At 42.6% G+C, this 21581-nt stretch overlaps 1 protein-coding gene across 3 annotated transcripts in view; it reads left to right on the forward strand.

The window, feature by feature from the left end:
- Itga9 (integrin subunit alpha 9) overlaps positions 1–21581 on the forward strand; it is a 332745-nt gene that overhangs the window by 89969 nt on the left and 221195 nt on the right. For all 3 annotated transcript variants that reach the window (XM_074060465.1, XM_074060467.1, XM_074060466.1), the window contains one exon: positions 6130–6290. In XM_074060465.1, coding sequence (XP_073916566.1) covers positions 6130–6290 — 161 coding nt within the window. The remainder of the gene's footprint in view (positions 1–6129; positions 6291–21581) is intronic.

A 21581-nucleotide genomic window follows, 5' to 3' on the forward strand; every position in this document is an offset into this window, starting at 1 on the left:
TCTCAATCAACAAAAAGTTATGAAGCTGTTACACAGGGGAGCTTGCATTTTGATGGAGGGAGGCCCCCTCACTCACTCTTCTGGATATGCTCAGCACCTTGGTGGGGAGGCGCTGTGCTCAGTGCTAGCATGCAGACAGGCTTCTCACTCTGAAGCAGGCTCCCTCAAAAGCAGGTTTATCACAGATTTCATGAAATTGTTTAAAAAAATAATACTACCAATCACAGATACTATTCTTAATCACTTCATCCTTGGCCTGGGGAGTTTGCCTGAGGCCTGCCTCTCCTGGTTGGCATAAGGAAGGATAGTGAGTCTGTCCCCAAGACGGCTCTGCCCCGTACCTGGGAGCCATGCTTATACCGACTTACTGGCCAGGCTGAAGCTAAACTTGCTTGTCCATCTCTGGAGGCTAGAAATCATGCTTGAGATTCTAGACTGTCACCAGAGTGCTAAACGAAAACCAGAAAGGCATGAGGCCTAAGGGATTTCATTTTGCACTCTGATATGGTACCCCTGTGTTTCTGTGGTTCTCAGCCTGACAAAGGTGACAGTGAACAGAGGTGCTTTGTTCTGCCTTTGGGCAAGCCCTTGAGCCCAGGTCCTGAGATATGGCACCAACATCATCCACCAATAGCAGAAAGAGTTGAAGGCAGGCAACTTGTTCCCAGGCCCCTTTTCTGCTTATAGGAGTGCATTTTCTTTTTTTACACTCAAAGAACATTCTCTGAGCTCCTTCTTATCTCTCAAGTTAGAGATAGGATGAGAGAAATCCATGTGAGGTGAGGAATGGGTTAACCAAATCTCCTTGAGAAGAGGGCAAGAAAATTTAGGAAAGCTAATAAAGTAGAAGTATCCCCTTTTTTCCCCTCTCCCGGGAAACTCCAAGGGCAGCTCAGAGTAACTCTGAAAGGAGAATTTATTAGTAGAATTTCACAGCTGAAATCTTGTTCTGATGGAGAACGGGAATGATTCAGAACTGGCTGGGAGAGACCTGAGCCAGAGATGATGCGAGACAGCTGGCTCCCTCCTGGTCCAGGCCTGTGGTGGTGGTAGTGGTGGTAGGGGCTTGAGAACCAGCTGGGGGCAGGGAAAGGAGGAGGCTGAAAGCATTACTTGGGGTTGGTCAGCTTTTCCATCAACATGACATCATTCAACATGGCATGGACACAAGCTGCCAGATGAAAAACCTGAAGATATGAAATGTGCTATTGGAGCAGACCCTAATTAGAACCAGCACCCTCTCCCTGACAGGCTGGCTGGGCTGGCTTAAATTAAAGGGGCTGCTGCAAGCAGCAACTCAGCCAGCCTGAGGCACTGCCCCTCAAAACCAAGTGAGCTGACTGGCTGCTTCTCAACATGCTTAGGTACTGCTTACCCACCCAAGGGACTCAGCATGTTCTCTGTTTCCTCTTACCTCTTGCAGCTACCAGACCTTCCTCACTCAGGTTGGGTTTCTCATCATGAATCTTGCTGTCTTCTAGAAGAGAGTCAAATACAGAACTGACTTCTTTTTCTGGGGAGTAATTTAAATATCAAGTTAAATTTTAAATTGAGGGGAAGCACTAAGTAGGCAGTTGTAGAGATGAAATACCTCCCAAATGACTGCAGTTGATGATTAGATAATTTGATCTGTCTGTGATTGTGTACTTTAAGAATTGAGAAAAATCCGATTGGTGAACTTGTTCGCTTGTGCATTCCCCACCCAGAGTTATGGTATCATTGCCTTGTCCTCAGCTCTGTTTCTGTAGACCACAATTTTTGCTCTTCTCCTATAAGTTGCAATGGAGGTTTGTGTCAACAGTTCTGTAATGAATGAACTAAAGTGGGTGTTTGTAAAGTCCTCAAGGGCTGGGCACAGGAGTTCACATCTGTAATCCCAGCTACTGAGGAGGCAGAGACCCAGAGGATCCAAGTTTGAGGCCAACCCAGGCAAAAAGTTAGTGAGACTCCCATCTCAACAAATAAGCTGGGTATGGTGGTACACATCTGCAATCCAAGCTACATGGAAGACATAGGTAGGATCATGGTTCAAGGCTGACCCTGGACAAAAGCGTGAGCTCCTACCCAAAAAATAACTAAAGCAAAAAAGGGCTGGAGATGTGGGTCAAGTGGTAGAGTACCCACCTGCCAAGTGTGTGTCCATAAGTTCAAACCTCAGGACTCCCCCAAAATAAGTACTCATCCCAGTTCTGGGCACACATTGAAGGTTAAATTCATTCCCTTTTCCTGACTTACCCTGTGTTAATCTGGTCTCTCCCCAAGATAGATCCCAAGTTAAGGATCTGAGTGTACATTCTGATTCATGGGTGATCCCTGGAACCACAGGGAAGTGGGGCAACAAGATAGCAAGGGTAGACTGTCAAGATTCTGCAGAGAAACAGAAGAGAGATGGAGGGAGAGAGAATGAGAGTGAATGAAGGAATGTGGAATTGGCTGGTTGACTTTAAGGAATTAATTCACAAGACTGTGACTGTGAAGGCTGGCAAGTCTGAATTCTGCAGGGCAGGCCAGAAGGCTGGAGACACAAGGAAGAAGTTGCAGCTCAACTCTGAAGACAAGCTAGAAGCAGAATTCTCTCTCTCTCTCGCTCTCTCTCTCTCTCTCTCTGTGTGTCTCTCGCTCTCTCTCGCTCTCTCTCCCTCTCCTCTCCCTCCCTCCTTCCCTCCCTCCCTTACTCTTTTGGTGGCACTGGGATTTGAACTCAGGGCCTCATGTTTGCTAGGCAGTCACTCTTAATGCTTGAGCCACTCTGCTCTTTAGTGATGGGTGTTTTTGAGATAGGGTCTCATGAACTGACAACCTGGGGCTGGCTTTGAGCCATGATTCTCCTGATCTCTGCCTCCTGAGTAGCTAGGATTACAGGTGTGAGCCACAGGCACCCAGCCAGAATTTCTTTTTTCAGGGGGGAAATCTTAGGATTTTTTTCTCTTAAGACCTTAACTAATTAGATGAGGCCCACCTCATTTAATTGTGGAGGGTAATCTGCTTCAGTCTACTGATTTAAATGTTAATCTCATTTAAAAATAACCTTCACAGTGACACTGAGACTGGTTCTTGACCAAGTATCTGGGTACTGTGGGTCAGCCAAAGTGACATATAAAATTAGCTATCCCAAGCAGCCAGTAGAGGGTGTTATTTCTGAGTAGGTTAGTACTGTGGGCAACTGGAACTTAATCCTTCCAGGGAACCCTGGGAGTCAGTATAGATCCCTATCTCAGAGTTGTCCCATTCACCAGGCAGGGGAGCTGGGATCCTGCCTTATGAGAGCTTCTCACTGTAGGGTCTGATCTCCCTGGCACCCTGGTCTACTAAACACATGAACAGAGCCACTGGAGAATATGCCCTCAGGGAAAGGGTTGCAGGTCCTGACAGCTGCAGATTGGACTGGATGGCAGAGACTTGTTAAAGGCTAAGAGGATATGGGTGGGGGGTCGATACCATCTGCTCTCTCTTCCTGTGCTCATTTCCACCCATGTTTTCTCTGAGCTCAGCTAGCTCGCCTCTGGCAAGATAACTTTTTTTGCTGTTCTATTTTTTTTTTGTCCTTCCTGAGGTATAGGCAACCATAGTTCTCTTGCCTGGGAGGAGGACTGGGCAGGGGCCATTGAGGAGAGGCCCCTCAGCAGCTGCCATCCAGCTTGTTCACCCCTCTTCTGCCCCACTCGCCCCCCCCGCCCCCCCGCAGTGTGCCTCTCCAGCCATGATCTTGCTAAAAGGGACTTTAAAACTCACTGCATTTAAATATAACTTTTCTCCTCTTACTGTTGAGCTGCTGCTCAGGGAAATTGTGATCAGTAGAAAGTATTTACTTTCTGGATCTCTGCTTGTTTGGTTCTGCAGTTTCTGCATTCAACAAAATAAGAGGTTTGTGGTCTGGTAATGTAAAAAGTACACCAAGAACCAGTGTGGTAGGAATGCCATGCAGCAGAGATCTGGAGAGTTCATGATTTCAATGTGCAATGTGTGTGTCTCTCACCTGGAACAAGAGGCCCCTTTGTGGGGCCTCAGCCTCCTTGTTGTAAAAATGAAGGTTTTGCTCTGGATTGTCTCTTGGATTGCATCAAATCCTTAACAGTCTACAAGCCTACTCCATTTCTGTCCCCATCGAGTTGACTTGTAACATGGTGTAGATGCCCATGTTCTCTATGTTGAAGCATCTTTTCTTTTTTTTTTTCTTTTATTCATATGTGCATACAATGTTTGGGTCATTTCTCCCACATCTTTTCTTCTTAATGGTAAAATTATCTCCTGAATGATCTATGTCCCAACCCAAGTTCCCTATGGAGACCCAGTTTGCTTTGGAAATCAGCTGTTTGTTAGAATAAATAAGTTGGGCAGACTAGTCCTCACTGGCCAGGAATCTGCCAGCTTGGCATGGCAGGAATCCCAAATGGCAGCAACCCAGGGAAGCCATTAGATGCAGCAAAAACATGCCCTAGGGCCACCACAGAAAGCCAGTCCAGGCCACCTTCCTTCTTCCATTTCAGACTTGCCCTGGTGGCCTTTGATGTTACTTTTTTTTTTGAAAGTATAATTTCCGTTTTATTTTTTTTTCCCAGAAAAATAATATCCTTAGGAATCCAGCTCCTAAGCTGGTTTAGGTGAGGTTGGGGTGGAAATGTTCAGACCTTCTAGGCCTCCTGATCATTTTGCTGTGAATGGCACAACTTACACAGCAATGCAGCTTCATATGGAGCTTCGGAAGCACATAAATGACGAAGACATTTGCTTTGGAAATGTCTCTGATGGCTGTGACCTATACTCTGTTTTGAATGAGGAACTTCCTAATGCCCTTGTACCTGGGCACACATTGAGCACAGTTTGTACAGCAAATAGGCAACACATGGCTAGTCTTTTTGGCATGACCATTGTTCCTTCCTTTTTGGTCATCTTAGAAGTGTGTACCAGAGCTCTTTGATGTTAGTAAGGACCAGTTCAGCTTTACACACTCAGAGGCTGGCAGAGTTGGGGCTGCTTTTTACTAATACAACAGCACAGGCTTCTGAGCACAGAGGTAGGGAGATGGGCTGGTGCAGTCATCTGGTCGTTTTAGGGATACAGGTTCCTGTTCTCTTACTTCAAAATGCCATATTTCCAAACCCATAAAACAGTTAAGAAATAAAAATGGTTATAGAGGGGCTAGCCTCTGGCACAGAAAAGCATGAAATAGGTCTGTTGTTACTAAAGTCATATTTACCTAATAAAACACAGTCACATATTTACTTAAAAACTTTGAAACAATGGAGGTTAGACCTTTTGGGTGTATCTAATATGTATTTGACATTGTAGCCATCTTTTTTTTCTCTTTGAAGACCCAGATCACGTGCAGACAATTCTCCCACTTGTCACTACATGTTCTAGTGTAGAGGATGAGTTTTTCTTTCAAGAGTGGACCTCAGTACAGTTCCCACCATGGCCACAGTTTTGTTGGAAGGACAGATACCACAAAGTGTTTGACCACCACACATAGTTCCCTGGGAATGAAGCCATCCCCAGTCTTCATCTGAGTTGCCCTACTGTGGTCTCTTTGAGGGCAGGTTTTTGTGTGTGGTGTTCATTGATCTCTCCCTGAGCCTACAACAGTGCCTGACATACAGTCGGTAAACTGTGGTCGGTGCTTAGTCACATAGATGTAGTGACTAGAGAATGTGACTCAGAATTTGTGAGATAAGAAGACTTATTGGAAGTGATTGTTCCCCTATGCTGGGCTTCTGTCACATTGCTCCATAGAAGTCAATGTTACACAGTGCCTCAGTCAAATATTTCAGCAGCTTCTGTAATGTTCTTCAGGTTTGCCCCCATGCTTGTTTGGCTGCTACAACTAGCTGTTGATGTGCATATTGCTGACTCTCCATTGGTACTCATAGTGGAAGGAGGTTTAAATTAGGGAGAGCCATGAGAGATGACACACAAAGCATCATTGCAAAGACAGAGGGCATCCTGGTGCTCTCTTGATTCTGTGGGCACCTGACTGCATGCTTCTGCCTGAGGAAGTCCTGACATGGGGCTATAGTTCACTGTACAGTAGGTGGTTATCTAGGTATGATGTGATCCTGCACAGTGAGTACAGGTGGCCTTACTACTGTGGGTCTGGCTTTGCTAATGTGTTGACCTCACCTTTATTGGCAGGCCTGAATTACGTTCTGACAGCCGATGTGGCCCAAAAGGAGAAGGGCCAGCTGCCCAGGGTCTATTTTGTTTTGCTGGGAGAGACTCCTGGCCAGATCTCAGAGAAGCTGCAGATGGTCCACATGGAGGAGACATGTCGTCATTACCTGGTCCATGTCAAGGTCAGTCTACTTTTCTTTTTTATCCTCAAATTCTGATCACTGTTGTTCATTTGGAATTACTGGAAACTACTTTGTGCATTATGTACTGACTTCTGGAATTCTACTTCACTTCTTCTAATGTTGAAGTCTGACAGCCCCTTTATCTTATTGTGATGGTCTCCACCTCTGAAATGGTGCTCAGGGTGTTAGAAGACCAGTAATGGTCCTTTGACTTGCTTGTTTGGGATGTTTCTCATCCTCTCCCCTCTGAGGCTCAGGAGTCTTTCAGAGGTGAGCCTCAGAAGCATATGTCTCCAGGTCTGCAATGATGCTATATGGCTGTAGGTGATGCCTTTGTTTGGGGTCCACTACATATTAGCTCATAGTCCGAGTTTAGGCATTTTAAAACTGGTTGGACTAGATTTTTCTTGCTTGATTCCTTTCTGTTTGTTTTAGAAGTACATGTTTGGCTTCTTTCTCTTCTCACTCCAAATAAACTTTCAAATGTTTTTTTCCACTTGAAATTATTTGTTAGATACACTTTGCTATTAATTCAGGAGGCCAGGCTTTGTTTAGTTATAGTGTGTACACAGAGTGGCCTCTGGCCTCTGTGCGTGGTGGGGTTCTGACAGTGCTTGATGCTGCAGAACTGGTCAGCCATTGGCTTTTGAGTAGAGACAGATAGCAAAGGAAGTAAAAGGACCATATAGTCCAGGTTGTGGGGTGAGTGGAATGCGTGTGGGTTTTGGCATCACACAAACCCAGTGTGGATGCAGCTGATGAGTACTGTGTACCAATCTCTGAATCTCAAAAGTAATGGTAATACTTACCTTGAAAGAGGTCATCAGAATTAAGCATTGCATTGGGCATGGTGGCTCATAAATGTAATCATGAGTTCAAGGTCAGCCTGGGTTACATAGTGAGACCCTATCTCAAAACAAGAACAAGAACAACAACAACAAAAAAAACCAAAGAAAAATGGAATTAAACATTACATGGTGAATACACTTGAAAGATAGGTCTGATAGATAGCAGGCTGTCATTATTATTATTATTTAGTTGGGCTGTACGTAATTGCAAATATTCTAACATTTTTGACTTACAGAAATGGCTGTTTCATATAGTTTAACCTAATGTTATTTTTCAGTGGATTTCTGACTGATAGTAAAAATAGTCTATAGATTGTAGATGAAGTGTCTGTTATCGCATTGTTGGTACCAAAGCTGGAAAATAACAGCTGCTTCTAGATGCTTCTGGGCTGTATATAGAGAAATACCCCCACTTGGTTTGGCTCAGAGCCCATGTGTCCATGCCCCTAACGTGCTTTTTTTCTGCCAGGATTCATGCCAGGGCCTGCCAAGACCAGCTGCATTAGGACTTGAGCTACTGTCCACATATAAACATCCATACTCTTCTTAAGCCCACCTCCCCACCCCTTTTTGGATTCCCTGGCCTTGAGTCTCCTTGAGGATGTATGGCTGCTCAAGACAGGCATATGTGCAATGTACAAATGCTGCTGGGCTTTTGTGTGGCATGCTTGGTAGTGTCACACTTGCTGGGGATGGGGTGTCTTCTCTTACACTTCCTCACATTAGGTCTGTTCCACAAACACTTGCCTTTGGTGCTCTTTGCAACTACTTGCTTTGGCTGAAAAGTTACCCTTTGTTCATAGCAACCAGGGGTCTTGGCTAGAAGACAGAGCCACAAAGAGCCTACAGGCCTTCACAAAGTGCACTTGGAGTAGCAATAGTGAGGTATAGGCTGAGGCAGGTTTGCTTCTGTGGTGTCTCTCAGGGTTACTGGGGAAGAGCAAGGCTGCTCAAAGGGTTGGTCCCACCACTCCTGATGTCTATGGTTGCCAGATTTAGCAAATAAAAATAGAGGACTACCAGTTTAATCTGAATTTTATATAAACAAGAATTTTTTTTGTATAGGTACAGTAGTCCACCTTATAGTATGGTTTCCATTTCTGGGGTTCCAGTTACTCTAGATCACTGAATCCAAACATAGTCAATGGAAATTTTCAGAAATAAATAATTCATAAATTTTAAGTAGCACCTACTACAGTATATTGTTGTAATGGTTCTACTTTATTATTAATTTTAATCTCTTACTATTCCTAATTTATCAATTACACTTTATCATATGTAGGTATACATAGGAAAATCATATAAGGTTTGGTATTATTTGCAATTTCATGTAGCCATGAAACATCTTGGATCATATTCCCTGTAAGTCAAGGGAGACTACTGTTTGTCCCAAATATGGCATGGGATATACTAAAACAATTTGTTATTTATCTGAAATTCACATTTACCTTATCATCCCATTGACAGATTCAACTCCAGTAATCTTTCTCTACCCCATGTGCAGTAATTCTCCACTCACTCAATCTCTCTAGAAGAGAGATTAAGAAGGTTGTGTGAAGTTTGGAGAACAGGGCTCCCAAGTATGGAGTGAGCATGGAACTTTATGTGATTATTTGGGTCATTTCAGGGAGAGCAAGAGAACAGGCCTGCTTTTATTGACTAGTTATTGCTTGGCCATTTTCTCATTCAAGAAGATAGGAGTGGTGGTATAGTTCAGGAAGAAACATACTTGTAAAGCCTTTCTAGTACAAGAGACAACATCACTTTTTTTTTAATTTTTATTGTTTTATTCATATGTGCATGCAATGCTTGGGTCATTTCTCCCCCTGCCCTCACCCCCTCCCTTACCACCCACTCCGCCCCTCCCTCTCCCCCCAGCCCCCTCTATACCTGGCAGAAACTATTTTGCCCTTATCTCTAATTTTGTTGAAGAGAGAGTATAAGCAATAATAAGAAGGAATAAGGGTTTTTGCTGGTTGAGATAAGGACAGCTATACAGGGAGTTGACTCAAATTAATTTCTTGTGCATGTGTGTTACCTACTAGGTTAATTCTTTTTGATCTATTCTTTTCTCTAGTTCCTGGTCCCCTCCTCCTGTTGGCCTCAGTTGCTTTTAAGGTATCTGCTTTAGTTTCTCTGCGTTGAGGGCAACAAATGCTAGCTAATTTTTTAGGTGTCTTACCTATCCTCATATATCCCTTGTGTGCACTTGCTTTTATCTTGTGATCAAAGTTCAATCCCCTTGGACAACATCACTTTTAAAATATGCTCATGATGGCTAATACTGTACAACTGTGAAAAAAGTTTTTTTTTTCTATCACTTTTATGGTTTTTTCTATCATAGCAGAGGACCTGTGTGAATGGTGGAGTGCATGTGTAAGGATGAATGCTAATGAGCTAGCTAGCTGTCCACTAAGTGGCATAGATGGCCAAGGAGGCTATAGATATGGCTGTGGTTTATGGGGTTGTGGGAAAACAGCTGTGGAGACTGTGGTTTGTGTGGCGGCCAAGGTAGACAGCAAGGATGGGGGATGGTAATGGTAGCAGCCGCTTCCTGGAGCAGAGACTGGGGACTGGAACTGTGAGTCAAGACTAAAGAGCATGACATGGTCTCTACTGCAAGAAGCTGGCTCTCAGCTTTGCAGACAGGTTGCAGAAGATAAATACAAGCATTCTGGCTTATCAAACACCATATGGTCCACAGACAGTGAGGCAGACATTAGGGCCAAGTGTGTTTTGTTTAGGCTATCTTTAGGTAATTTTTTTCTTTAAGCCTATTCTGATTATTTTTTTCTTCTTTCCCCAGAAATTTTCACTCTGTATATGATGATAAGTTCTATCTACTGGAGAAGCCCACTTGGACTAAGATCTCTTCCCAAGCTAGCTGTGTAGTACCATGCTTAGTTCAGTTCTCCATCCTGGGGGCCTACAGGAAGTAGAGAGCTTTGTGATAAGCCATATCCTCCTTCCGGAGCCTTGACTGTGGCCTTCAGTGCTGGGGCAGTTTCAGCTGCTTCCTTGGCCTCTTCCTGTATCCCACACATTACACTTACATACCCTGCTTCCCAAAACTGGCCTAGCTTTGGGAATAGGCCCACTTCTCCTAGTCAAGTAGATAAGAGACCTCTGGTGGACCCCCATAGTCACAGCCCAGATGCCTCCTGTCAGCTTTAAGGCACTCCATGACTTGGCCTCAGTTTACCTTTCTAGCCTCATCGTCTACCACCTTACCACATGTGCCTTGTGTCTTATCATGAGCTTCCTCCTTTCCTCCTAGAACCTCCCTTTCATGTTTCCCTGACTTGGTTCTTGAGACCGTCTGTAGTGTCTCTGGCTTTTCAATGAGCAAAGTCCTTGTTCTTGTCATGTCCAAGTAAAATCATGTAGTGCCTGCATGATTTTTTCATTGTTTTTCTCTTTAGCGTGCACCTCCTACCATATTTTATTTCATGTTTTCTCTTTAAAATATGGTGACTTTTAGCCTTTTAGTCTAATAAAACAAAACAAAAATGTTGTACTCTTCTGTAAACAGAAAACCAATTATCACATACCCCAAACATAAAGTAACTGTAAAAGTAAACATAGTTGAAGACATAACTGTCATTGAATTCTTGCTTGATTGCACTGTGTGCCAGGCTCTGCAGAGTGCCTGCTCTCCCTAAGTATTAGGGAAATTACCAAGTCTGGAGAGCATTAAAGTGCATGGTACTATGGACTTTCTCCCTAATGCAAGCAGAACAATTGATGGAGAGTTGATAGGGGTGGGTGGGAGGAGATAGTTTTTCAGATATGCAGATCTTCTTATGGAGCTATGCCTCTGTGCCACCAAATACTCTCTTGTGAGCTCTGTCTGGAAGCCTGGTCAGGCTTTGTGTTGATCACATGTGCCTCACTCCATCTTGTCTGATGAAGGTTTGTCTGTTCTTCAAGATTCAGTCAGTCCACAGACCAGTGCTAGCCATTGCCCTGGGCTTTGGGACACCTCCTTCATCTTCCTATCTTCTTGGAGCTGCTTCTATGCTTCCTGACTCCTGCTTTGGGGATGGTAGTCACAGAATAAATGCTTGGTGAATGAATCTTGTTGGAGGAACTAATTAGTCTAGCTGGAATTTGGGGTCCCAGAGAGCTTCTGATATGCAATGGGACTTAATTCTCTGTGGGAGTGATGGTATGGAGAAGGTAGAGAAGACAGTTTGAGATGAATGACAGGTGCTGAAGAAGATGAAAATCTTCACCATTTTCTTGTTCATGTGTGTTTACCAAGATAACACCTGTGCTCATTCTTAACTCCTTTACCATACCTGGAGAAAGCAAAACTTGTGCAAGATCAAGTGTTTATGGGATGGCCCAATGAGCAGTCTTCAGCAGCCATGAAACCATGGCAATAGTGTTGAGTCTAATGCAGGCCCAGGCAAAGCCCTATGAGACCAGCATTCCCTTCTGTGAATGAAGTCTCAGAAATCTTCAGAAAACCTTTGTTGAACAGAACCATGTGTGAAAGAGCCAATAACAGTTGTTAATTTTTTTTTTAAATCTCTGCACCAAACAAGGGAGTATATGAGCTCTTTGGCTTTTCTGAGAAGCTGTAGATGTTCCTAAATTTTTTTTTTAATGTTCCTAGAGGGATTTTCAAAATAGATTATCTCTTCAGTTGCTGCAACTCCTTCCTTACCTGTGGGGGCAGGTTCTCCTCCCAACCTGTAAGGACCTCACACTGGTCATGGGGTCTCCCAGGTGTTTGAGTTTATTTCTATTTTCATACCCCACAAAATCCCCAAGGGTCTTCACCTCAGTAATGTGGTATGTTGTGAATAGTAGGATCCACTGGGTGTTGGTTTTCAGAGGTATTAAGGGCTTTTTTCCTTATTTAAAGCAGATAGTAAAGGAAAGAAGATTAAGCTGAAGTGAGTAAGAACTCTTACTCAGTATTTTCCTCACCTGCTAAATCACTTGGTCATTTTTATAAATGAAAAGAATAGCTAAAAAAGAAAAGTTGTAGGGTTTGGCAAAAAGGGATACATAGACCTTAGATATAGAAGGTCTTCTTAAAACTTTTCTTTGAATTGGTAGTATATGTACCTAGTTAACAGTTGCTTTAAACTATTCTAGAATAAGGGCAAAATAGTATCTGCTGGGTATTGAGGGGGTGGGGGGGAAAAGGAGGGGGCGGAGTGTGTGGTAAAGGAGGGGGTGGGGGCAGGGGGGAGAAATGACCCAAGCCTTGTATGCACATATGAATAATAAAATTTAAAAAAGAAAAAAAAAGAAACAGAGGAAAAATAAATAAATAAACTATTCTAGAAGGTATACAAAGAAAGGACGTCTCAGTCACACCATTTCTTTCCCAAAGGCAACCATGATTCTAGTCTCTTATGTGTCTTATAAGAGTTTGTCAATCAACCTAGAAAGTTGTGTGTGCACCTCACTTTGTTTTATGGGAATGGTAGCATGCTCTGCATGTGCTGTGATAAAGCTTACTTTTTTCTTTTAAAATGTCCAACAGTGTAGTAAATAGAAAGATTTTAGTAAATCTAAACAGTGGAATACTACTTAGCAATGACAAAGAATGAACTACTGATAACACAGTAACACAGATGACTTTCAAAAGCTTTATGTGAAGAAGTCAGTCACAAAAGGCTTCCTACTTGATCCTATTTATATGACATTATGAAAGGCCAACTAAAATGTCAGAAAGCAGATCCGGGATTTTTGGAGGTCAGAGATTAGGGGAGAGAAAACGAAAATTGACTTCCAAGAGGGTGAGGGGACTTTCTGGGGTGATGAAAATATTCTAGATCATGATTGTGATGGTTGTTGTAGGACTAAATACTTTAACTTTGTTAAAATTCATTGGAGTATACACTAAAAATTAATGTATTTAGTATAGGTTACTTATATTTCAGTAAAACTCCGTTTTTAAAAAATATGTCTTGGAGACATATTTGTCCTATACTGGTACAAATAGAATTTCCCTGTTGTTTTTCATGCTTGATGTTCATAAGGCTAATCTTTGATTTATTTAACCTGTTCAGGAAATCTTCTACATGTTAGGTCCAAACTGACTTTACCTGGTAATGTAGTTCACTTCTCAGAAGTGGTTCATGACCCCTTTTTGAAAGATTCTCAGCCTGCCATGGCAAGGGAGACAGCTTTTCTTAAGCAGCAGTAACTAAACATGAATGGAGGATTCTTACTCCTTCAGTCAGCTCCTCTCCTTGTCCCAGCCCTGCTTTGCGCTGATCCAGAGTTTGAATAGGCCCCAGAGAGGGCAGCTGCTGGCCTCTGAGAAACCTTGTACACAGATGACAAGCCTCATCCATGGGGGTCCCACAGACAGCCAGGGAGATTTTTCTTGACTCCTATGGCTAGGTTTGTGCCCTTGGCAGGCTCTCATGGTCTGTAGGTAGCACCAATGGCCTGATATTAGGTAAGGGGTACTGGAAACTAGTTCAGGGAAAGAGGGAGAGCTGTGATGAACAGACTTGATGTGTGGGAAGTCATTACCATCATTCAGCCCAGGGGCAAAGCTGTGCATATGACAGGCTCTGGTCATGGAAATGTTTACTAGAGAATGGGAAGCTGCACTTTTGAGACCACCGGAAGTCAGCCCACTGAGTGTGGGTTGCCTTGACCACCTACTCTGTGAGGCCATGTTCTACACAGCCAGAGAGCAAATAGGAGCAACCAAAAAATGGAAGAGGTGTTGGGAATGTTCAAAATGAGTCCTGATATCTTCCATGGACACTGTTTGGCCGTTGATTTTTTTGGGCAGAATGAGGGTTCATAGTCTTCTGCATTTGAACAGTGCCACCGGGAACATTTTGAATAACAAAGGAAGTTACAGTACTTCAAACCCAACAGCTTTATTCACCTCAAATTCTTTTTTGAAATGGGACCCATATAAATAAATAAACACAGAATCGAAGCATTGAAATTCTAATGGCCTTATCACAAACTTGTGTACTTTATATGAAATAACGTTAAAAGCAGTTGTTTTAGGTAAAATTTTCAAGTGAAGTTTTCATAGGTAACTTTCTGTTTACAGTTATTTATTTACACTGGGTTTATCTGTGTATTTCTAATACCAATACTCTTTGAAGCCACACTGGTTTTGTCTTTATATTTAAGATGTAATCATAAAGAATTTCAAAGCTCTTGAATTTACATACCCACTACAAGAATGATTCCATTCAAAGAATTACCTTCTAGTCATTCCCGCTTTAAAATTTGCTTCATGGTTTTATTTATTTATTCAGTTTTGGCAAATATTTATTCTTTAGAAGGAAATTTGAACTTTACAGATAGCCTGATTTCTGTGTGATCCTCTTTCATAAATATTATAGTGTGTTTGGGGAAAGGTAAGGTATGATAATATAGACGTTGGTATTAGTAATTTAGTAATTAAGTTCCCTTTAAAAATGATTCTTGAAGAAAAATTTCAGAGTGATAATACTGGAAGTAGGAAACACTGATAGAGCACTTAGTTTGTGCCAGTCACTGTTAGTAACTTCATGTGTATTGGTTACTATCTTTACCTCATTTTACTGATTAGGAAACAAGGCATAGAGTAGTTAAGATATTGCCCAATGCTTCATGGTGCACAAGTAGTAGAGGTATGATTTGAACCCAGCAAGTCTGGCCTTTTAACCATTGTACTATACTACTGCTCATGTAGATAGTAAGCTAGAACTCATTAGTACTTGTACTCCAGGTACTCTTCCAAAGGATTTTTATGATGGAAGTTAAGTAAATTGCCCAAGTTTATAAAACTAGTGAGTGGCTCTATCGCTTCTCCATAAGGATTCTGTGTTGAACATGTGACCCCGCTAGGGGTGGCAACTTTAGGCCTTCTAGAGCAATGGTGAGCTGCTAATTCTTAACACTGGTTCTTGGGTGGGTGGAACCTGACTTGAAACCTTTTGCTGGTTTTCTTGGTGTCAATATTCTCTCTCTGATTTCAAGCTGCCAGTGTGGCTTCCCTGAATGTAGTTAGAAAGAGGTTGTATTTCCAATATAGTTCATGCACATGTTCTCCCTTCCTCCCTGTCTTTCTCTCTCTCTGTATGTATAAAATATTTCCATTTTGAAACATCAGATTTAAAAATTAAATACCAGAAGTGCTCCACCCAGATTTACCTCTCGAGGGAAAGTTGCAGACATGATCAGGCATAGTTCCCGAGCATAAGAATTTTCTAATCCATAACCAGAATGCAATTATTGAAATCAGGGAAGTAAAAAGTACATTGCTGTTAGCTCATCCGCAGAACTTACTCAAATGTTGCCAGTTGTCCTCATTTCTTTGGTAACAAAAGGAAATCCTGGATCAGGTGTTGCATTTGGTTGTCATGTCTATTTAGACTGGAACAGTCTTCTATGACCTTGATATTTTTAAATAGGTCAGGTTGGTTATTTTATGCCAGACCCCTCTGTTTGGACTTTCTGTGTTGTCATAATTAGATTCAGGATGCCCATTTTCTGCAGGAAAATGTGTCCTACATATCTAAAATGGAGGATCTGTATAACTACTTCATCATGGCTTTCCAAAGTCAGTTGCCATTTCCCAGCAGGGAGCTTTGGAGCAGCTCTCACAATTCTCTTTTGCTCCCTGGTACATGCCAGGTCTTGGGTTTTGGGCACCATGGTGTCTGCAAGGATTCTCACTGCAGCCTGAGAGTAAATCATGATACCTTTGGTTTTCATAGAGGCATCAGCTGGGAATTCTGTTTAGCTGCCAGGAGTTAAGGCCTGACTACAGGGGTGTAAGCACTTTGAGATGAATTTTCTCTCTTCTAAAGGAAAAGAGGTTGCGTATGTTAGTTCAGTGACTCAAGGATATAATTCTCTTATTTAGGACTATGCATTGCATGCATAGTTCCAGGCATAGTGCTGGCCTGATGGGCCTGAGCTCCATCCACAACAGAGAAGGATCCTTGCGCCTGAGAGCTTACATCTCAGTTGAGAGAGACAGACAATAAATGCGATAAAAAAGTAAAGAGTGTTAGAAAGGAATGAGAGCTATGGCAACAAAGAAAATAAAGCAGGATTAAATAGGTTGGGAGTTGCAGGCTTGAGGTTAGGGTCATCAGGCGACCACTGTAACAAGGTGAGATTTGAGCAAAGCCCTTAAGGAGCTGGGGAGTCAGCATAGCAGCTTCCTGCAGGAAGTGTTTAGAAAGAGCCCTGGGTGTTTGGCATGCTTAATGGGGAGCAGGATACCCATGTGACAGCAGAGTGAAAGAAGAGGAGGTCAGAGTGGAAGTGGTATGGTGAGGCCGATCATGTCAAAGCTTCACAAGTCATGGGAAGGACTGTACCTTTATTCCAAGTGAGGTGGCAGCCACATGAGGCATCTGAACAGAACGATGACATGGTCTGATTTCCATGTGCAAAGGACCCCCCTGGCTACTGTGTTGTAATGGATAGTGGGAGGTGGGCCAGAAGTAGGAATCAGGTGAACAGACTGACTGTGTCAGCTGTCCAGGAAAAAGCTCCATGACTCTGCCTGAGTAATAACAGGGCAGGTAGAGAGACGTGGTCAAACTCTGCATGTATTTTGAAGGTGGATCCTGCAGGACTTCCTGATGGTTTGATTGTTAGATATCAAAGTTGACTCCCAAGGGCACTGAGTGACTAGAGGGATGGAATTGCACTGGTGTGCAGGTGGAGAAGATTTTAAGAAAAAAGATCTAGAGTTTTCTTTTGAATGCGCTGAGTTTAAGGCACCTATCAGATATTGAAGTAGAGATGTGTATCTTCAGTTTGAGTAGTGATCTGGGTTGGTTAGAGTCATAAGCAGATAAATTTTGTATTTAATGAGTAAGGGAGATAGAGAAGAGAAAGGAACAAAGGACAGAATTGTGGTACTCTGATATTACTATCTTTCTCTTATACCCCCAAAGCTGCTGCAGGATTTCATTCAGCATATATGCTTTCCATGTAGGAAGAAGGGGGAAAGGCAAAAAGGCTCTTTAAGCCTAATCTGAGGCCCCTTTAAAGAGTTTCCAATGAATTTCACTTACAACTCATTGACTGTTCAAAGGAGGTTTAGAAATGTCAGTTTTACCTGGCCATGATAGAAACCTTATCCGTATAGAGTTTTGCAGTCTAAAGTAATTTTCTGTGATGATGGAAATGTCCAGTATGTTGGCCATTAGCTGTGCATGTGGTTCATGGCTACCATGATACTAAAGTTTGATTATTAAAGAGGAAGGGTTGCATACTAGATGAACAACTAACAGGTTCTGCTGTAGCAGAACATAGAGCCTTCAAGGACATCACTCACATAAAGCAAACCTCATGGTTAGATGGAGACAAATAATTGGGTTGAGGTCAAATTGATCATTTCATTTCCCACTTAGAAATACTGATCAAAGGGCTGGGTGTAGGGCTGGAAATGTGGCTTAACTGGTAGAGTACCTGTCTTGCAAGCATGAAGCTCAGAGTTCAAACCCAAGTAAAAAAAAAAAAAAAAAAAAAATATATATATATATATATATATATATATATACATGCTTAAAGGACTAGGTATGGTGGCTGCCTGTAATCCCAATAATTTGGAAGGTGAAGATTGGGAGTCAGCCAATGACAGCCTTGGCATAAAGTTCAAGAGACCCTATCTGAAAAAATAGCTAAAGCAAAAAAGAGCTAGGAGCATGACTCAAGTGGCAGAGTGCCTACCTAGCAAGCATGAGTCTCTGAGTTCAAACCCCAGTACCACCTCCCCCCAAGAAAAAGAGAGAGGGACAGACAGATATTAAAACCTGAATTTCAAGCATGCCATGGAACATGGCTCTTTGAAACACTTTTACACAAATCTATCCATATGATCTTCATATGCAGTGGGGAAACCATCTCAAAGTCTGTTCTCAGTGGCATAAAACTGTATTAAAGGTGGCAGTGTGGAAGATGGAGATAGAATAGCTGTGTCAAAAAGGGAAGGCAAGCTGGGTAAGAAGCAAGCTGGGTATGGGGCATATGCTTGTAATCCCAGCACTTAGGAGGCTGAAGCAGAAGGATCTTAAGTTCCCCACCAGCCTGGACTACATAGTGATACCCTATCTCAGAAATGAACAAAAAAGGTGGGGAAGACATTTTAAGGTTTGAGATCTATTTTGGAATTGCCTTTTAGTATAGAAAGGGCCTCCTTCCTGTTGCTCTTGCTCTTACTGGGTAGAGGGATCCCTTTTCAACTGAGCATTTGTGAAGCTCATGAATTTCAGCCCTTCTGCCTAGGATGGCATGGGCGGGCAGCTCAGGTCTCTCTAATCAGCCACATGGTCTTATGCAAGTTGTTTCTTCTTTATTTCTGGGCTTCAGCTTTCTGAAGCTGTTAAACACTGGCCCTTTCTCCTCCTCACTTCTACTCCACATATCTTTTACTCTACCTAACTGCTTCTGCATTTAGAATGGATTAAGACTTGCTTCATAGGTATTTGGGGAACTTTTTTAAATGATTAGAAGCAGATGGTGAAAAGAAAATAGAAAGTATGGAGCAAATAATAAATCTAATCTACACGGGAAGAGAAGAGGGCAAGTAGAAATACAACACTCTCCACTAGTGTCTTCTCCACCTGGAACAGACTAAACTGGAGCCTCACTTGTATTCATGAACCAGTTTACAAGCACCCCTCACACAGTAATGTGTGCACTAAGTTTGAGGTGAGCTTCTAGCAAGTTCTCTGATGGCTTCAATGCATGGGTCATAGGCCAGGAGGCAGGGGACCAGAAGAGACAGGTACCCAAAGATATGGGTGATGAGTGTGGGAGTGCAATTTATTTCACACTCGCATTTGGGGCACTATCTTGCTGTCCCACTCCCAAATTAGCTTCCCCAATGAATTCTTCATTTTCAGTTTGCTTCTTCACACAGCAATGATAGTGACCTGGGCCTAGGTATACAGGGACCATCCTGGTTTATTGCTGCTGTCCTAACAAAATCACCAATAGTTTCCCTTTGCTGTAAAGTGTTCCAATTTGGATGATACCCCATGTATTGATCACTCATTGTGTGCCAGCCACTGTGCTGAGCCTTGAGGAGATGGAGATTGCTAAGACATAGTCACTTCCTCCAGTGCAGGCCATCTGTTCTGAATGTGGTGACCTAGCAAATCAGACTTGTTCTGTCTTCCAGACCACTTGCCTTGGCTCTTGATCCTTCCTTATATACATGGACACAGCTTTGTTCCCTCCCCAGAGCCAGCTCTTAATCTCCATTCCCCAGATCTTTGTCTACTGTCCTGATTCCTGTTTACCCTTTGACACCCTACTCCCAAGAGGACTGGCCTATGGCTTCCTGGCTCCCAGTTTCCTCAGACTTTAGCTGTCTTAGCACCTTCTTCCTGCCTGTATTTGTGTTACTTAATTCTTTTAGGACAGGGAGCTTATGATAGTCAGGGCCATGTCTGGCCGTAGGACTCTGAAAATGCTTGGGTTGTGTGAAGTGTTGTCTCTTCCTCACTGTCCATTGCTAGGGATAAGTAAAGAGTTAATGGATTGAACTCGAAAGGCGAGGTTTTTTTTTTTCTTCTTGTAATAAGTCATACTTTTCTAAACCTAAAATTATTTGGTGGACATACAGCATAACTATTCTGGGTCATTGAATAAGGAATTTCTTTCTGGATATCTCTCCTTGGATATAAATATAATACAGGGAAAAGAGACCAGATACTGACCCCACAGGACTGGTGTAAGGATGAAGTGAGATATTGCTAATAAAGACCCAAGCTCAGCATACTGACTTATGTGCAGACAACAGTGAGTGTCCTCTGAATCCTCTGAGTTGGAGTTTCTAGGCAGGTGTCCTTGCTGCCTGTCATTAGCTCTCTGTGAGTTTTTGTTTGTTTGTGTAGTAACAAAATAAATACTTATTATATGGTAATTGTGGAGTGGTATATGCTCTGTGCCTTGTGTCTCCCAGCTTGCTTACCCTGCCTTGGAAGGAACAAGGAAGTGACCCAAAAAAATTCAGGAAATGATTCAGGGTTTTATCATCTTTAAGAAAATCACACAAGGGCCAAGCATGGTGGTACATGCCTGTAATCCCAGCTACTCAGGAGATGGAGATAGGAGGATCATGGTTTGAGGCCAGCACATTCAAAGGTCTGAGACTCTACCTGAAAAATAAACTAAAGCAAAAAAGATCTGGTGGAATGGTTCAAGTGGCAGAGTGCCTTCCTGGCAAGTATGAGGTCCTGAGTTCAATCCCTAGTACTGCCAAGAAAAAAAAAAAAAAGAAAGAAAAAGAAGGTAAAGGGGAAACACACCTATATCTCCTTTTTACTCAGGATGGGGAGTGGGCCTCACAGCAGAAACTTAAGAATAGTATCACCCAATATGATTTGAATCACATATGTAATTGTAAATATATTACTAACTATTTGAAAAAGTTAAAAGAAACAAGAAAAATTAATTTTTTTGGCAGTATGGGGGTTTGAACTCAGGATCTCACATTTGCTAGGCAGAATACTCTACCACTTGAGCTCCAACCCCAACCCTTTTTTCTTTATTTTTCAAGTAGGGCCTCACATTTTTGCCCAGATGAGCCTGGACTGAGATCCTCCTATTTGCTAGGAGAGATGCTAGATAGCTAGGATGACAGGTACATGCCATTCCACCCAACTATTGATTGAGATTGGGCCTTGCTAACTTTTTCTTATTGCTAGGGCTGGCCTTGAACTATGGTTCTCCCAATCTCCATCTTCTAAGTAGCTGGAGTTATAGGCATGAACTGCTGTGCCCTGCTGAAATTATTTGTTTGTTAATTTATTTATTTTTTGCAATACTGGAGTTTAAACTCAGAGCTTTGAAATCTGTTGTGAATTTTGACCACATTTTACATTCTTACTAGGTACATGTGGCTAGTGACTACCGTATTAGACAGTGCTGGTCTAGAGCCAAACCACCTCATCACTTTGGGGGACCTGGGGGTGGCTGAAAAGAAACTTAATGGATTATTCTCATGCACATATACAAATCCTAAGCCAATTAATAGCAAAAGTATGCCTTCTATCAGGTGAACTTTCTTTTATATCTGGAAAGATTGGGAACTATGGCTCGAAACTCCAGTCTCTGAAGCCCAAGTTCCCTGGTGATGAAGGTCTAGAAAATCCTTTGGCATTTCAGAAAGCCTGGAGAGAGGTCACAATGACTGTCCTCTAGCACCTGTGGAGGTCAGCATGGTTGATATTAAGTCAATATGGTTTGTTGGTGTGCCCATGTGAATCAGGATTCTGCTTAGCTTTTGATGACATTATAGGAATTCCTGGGGTCCTGTTTTAGAGTGTTGAGGCTGAGGGAGTGCACAAAGAAGTCCCTGGGGCTGGAGAAGCCCATGGTTCACCCATGGCTCAAGTACAAGCTTTGTAGGGACTCCTTTGTCATCCCTATTAACACTGTCAAGGTTTTGGAGGGTGCAGGCAGGATGGAAGAAATGAAGATATTGCTG

Source organism: Castor canadensis, chromosome 17, assembly GCF_047511655.1.
Source record: "Castor canadensis chromosome 17, mCasCan1.hap1v2, whole genome shotgun sequence".
NCBI classification, from domain to species: domain Eukaryota; kingdom Metazoa; phylum Chordata; class Mammalia; order Rodentia; family Castoridae; genus Castor; species Castor canadensis.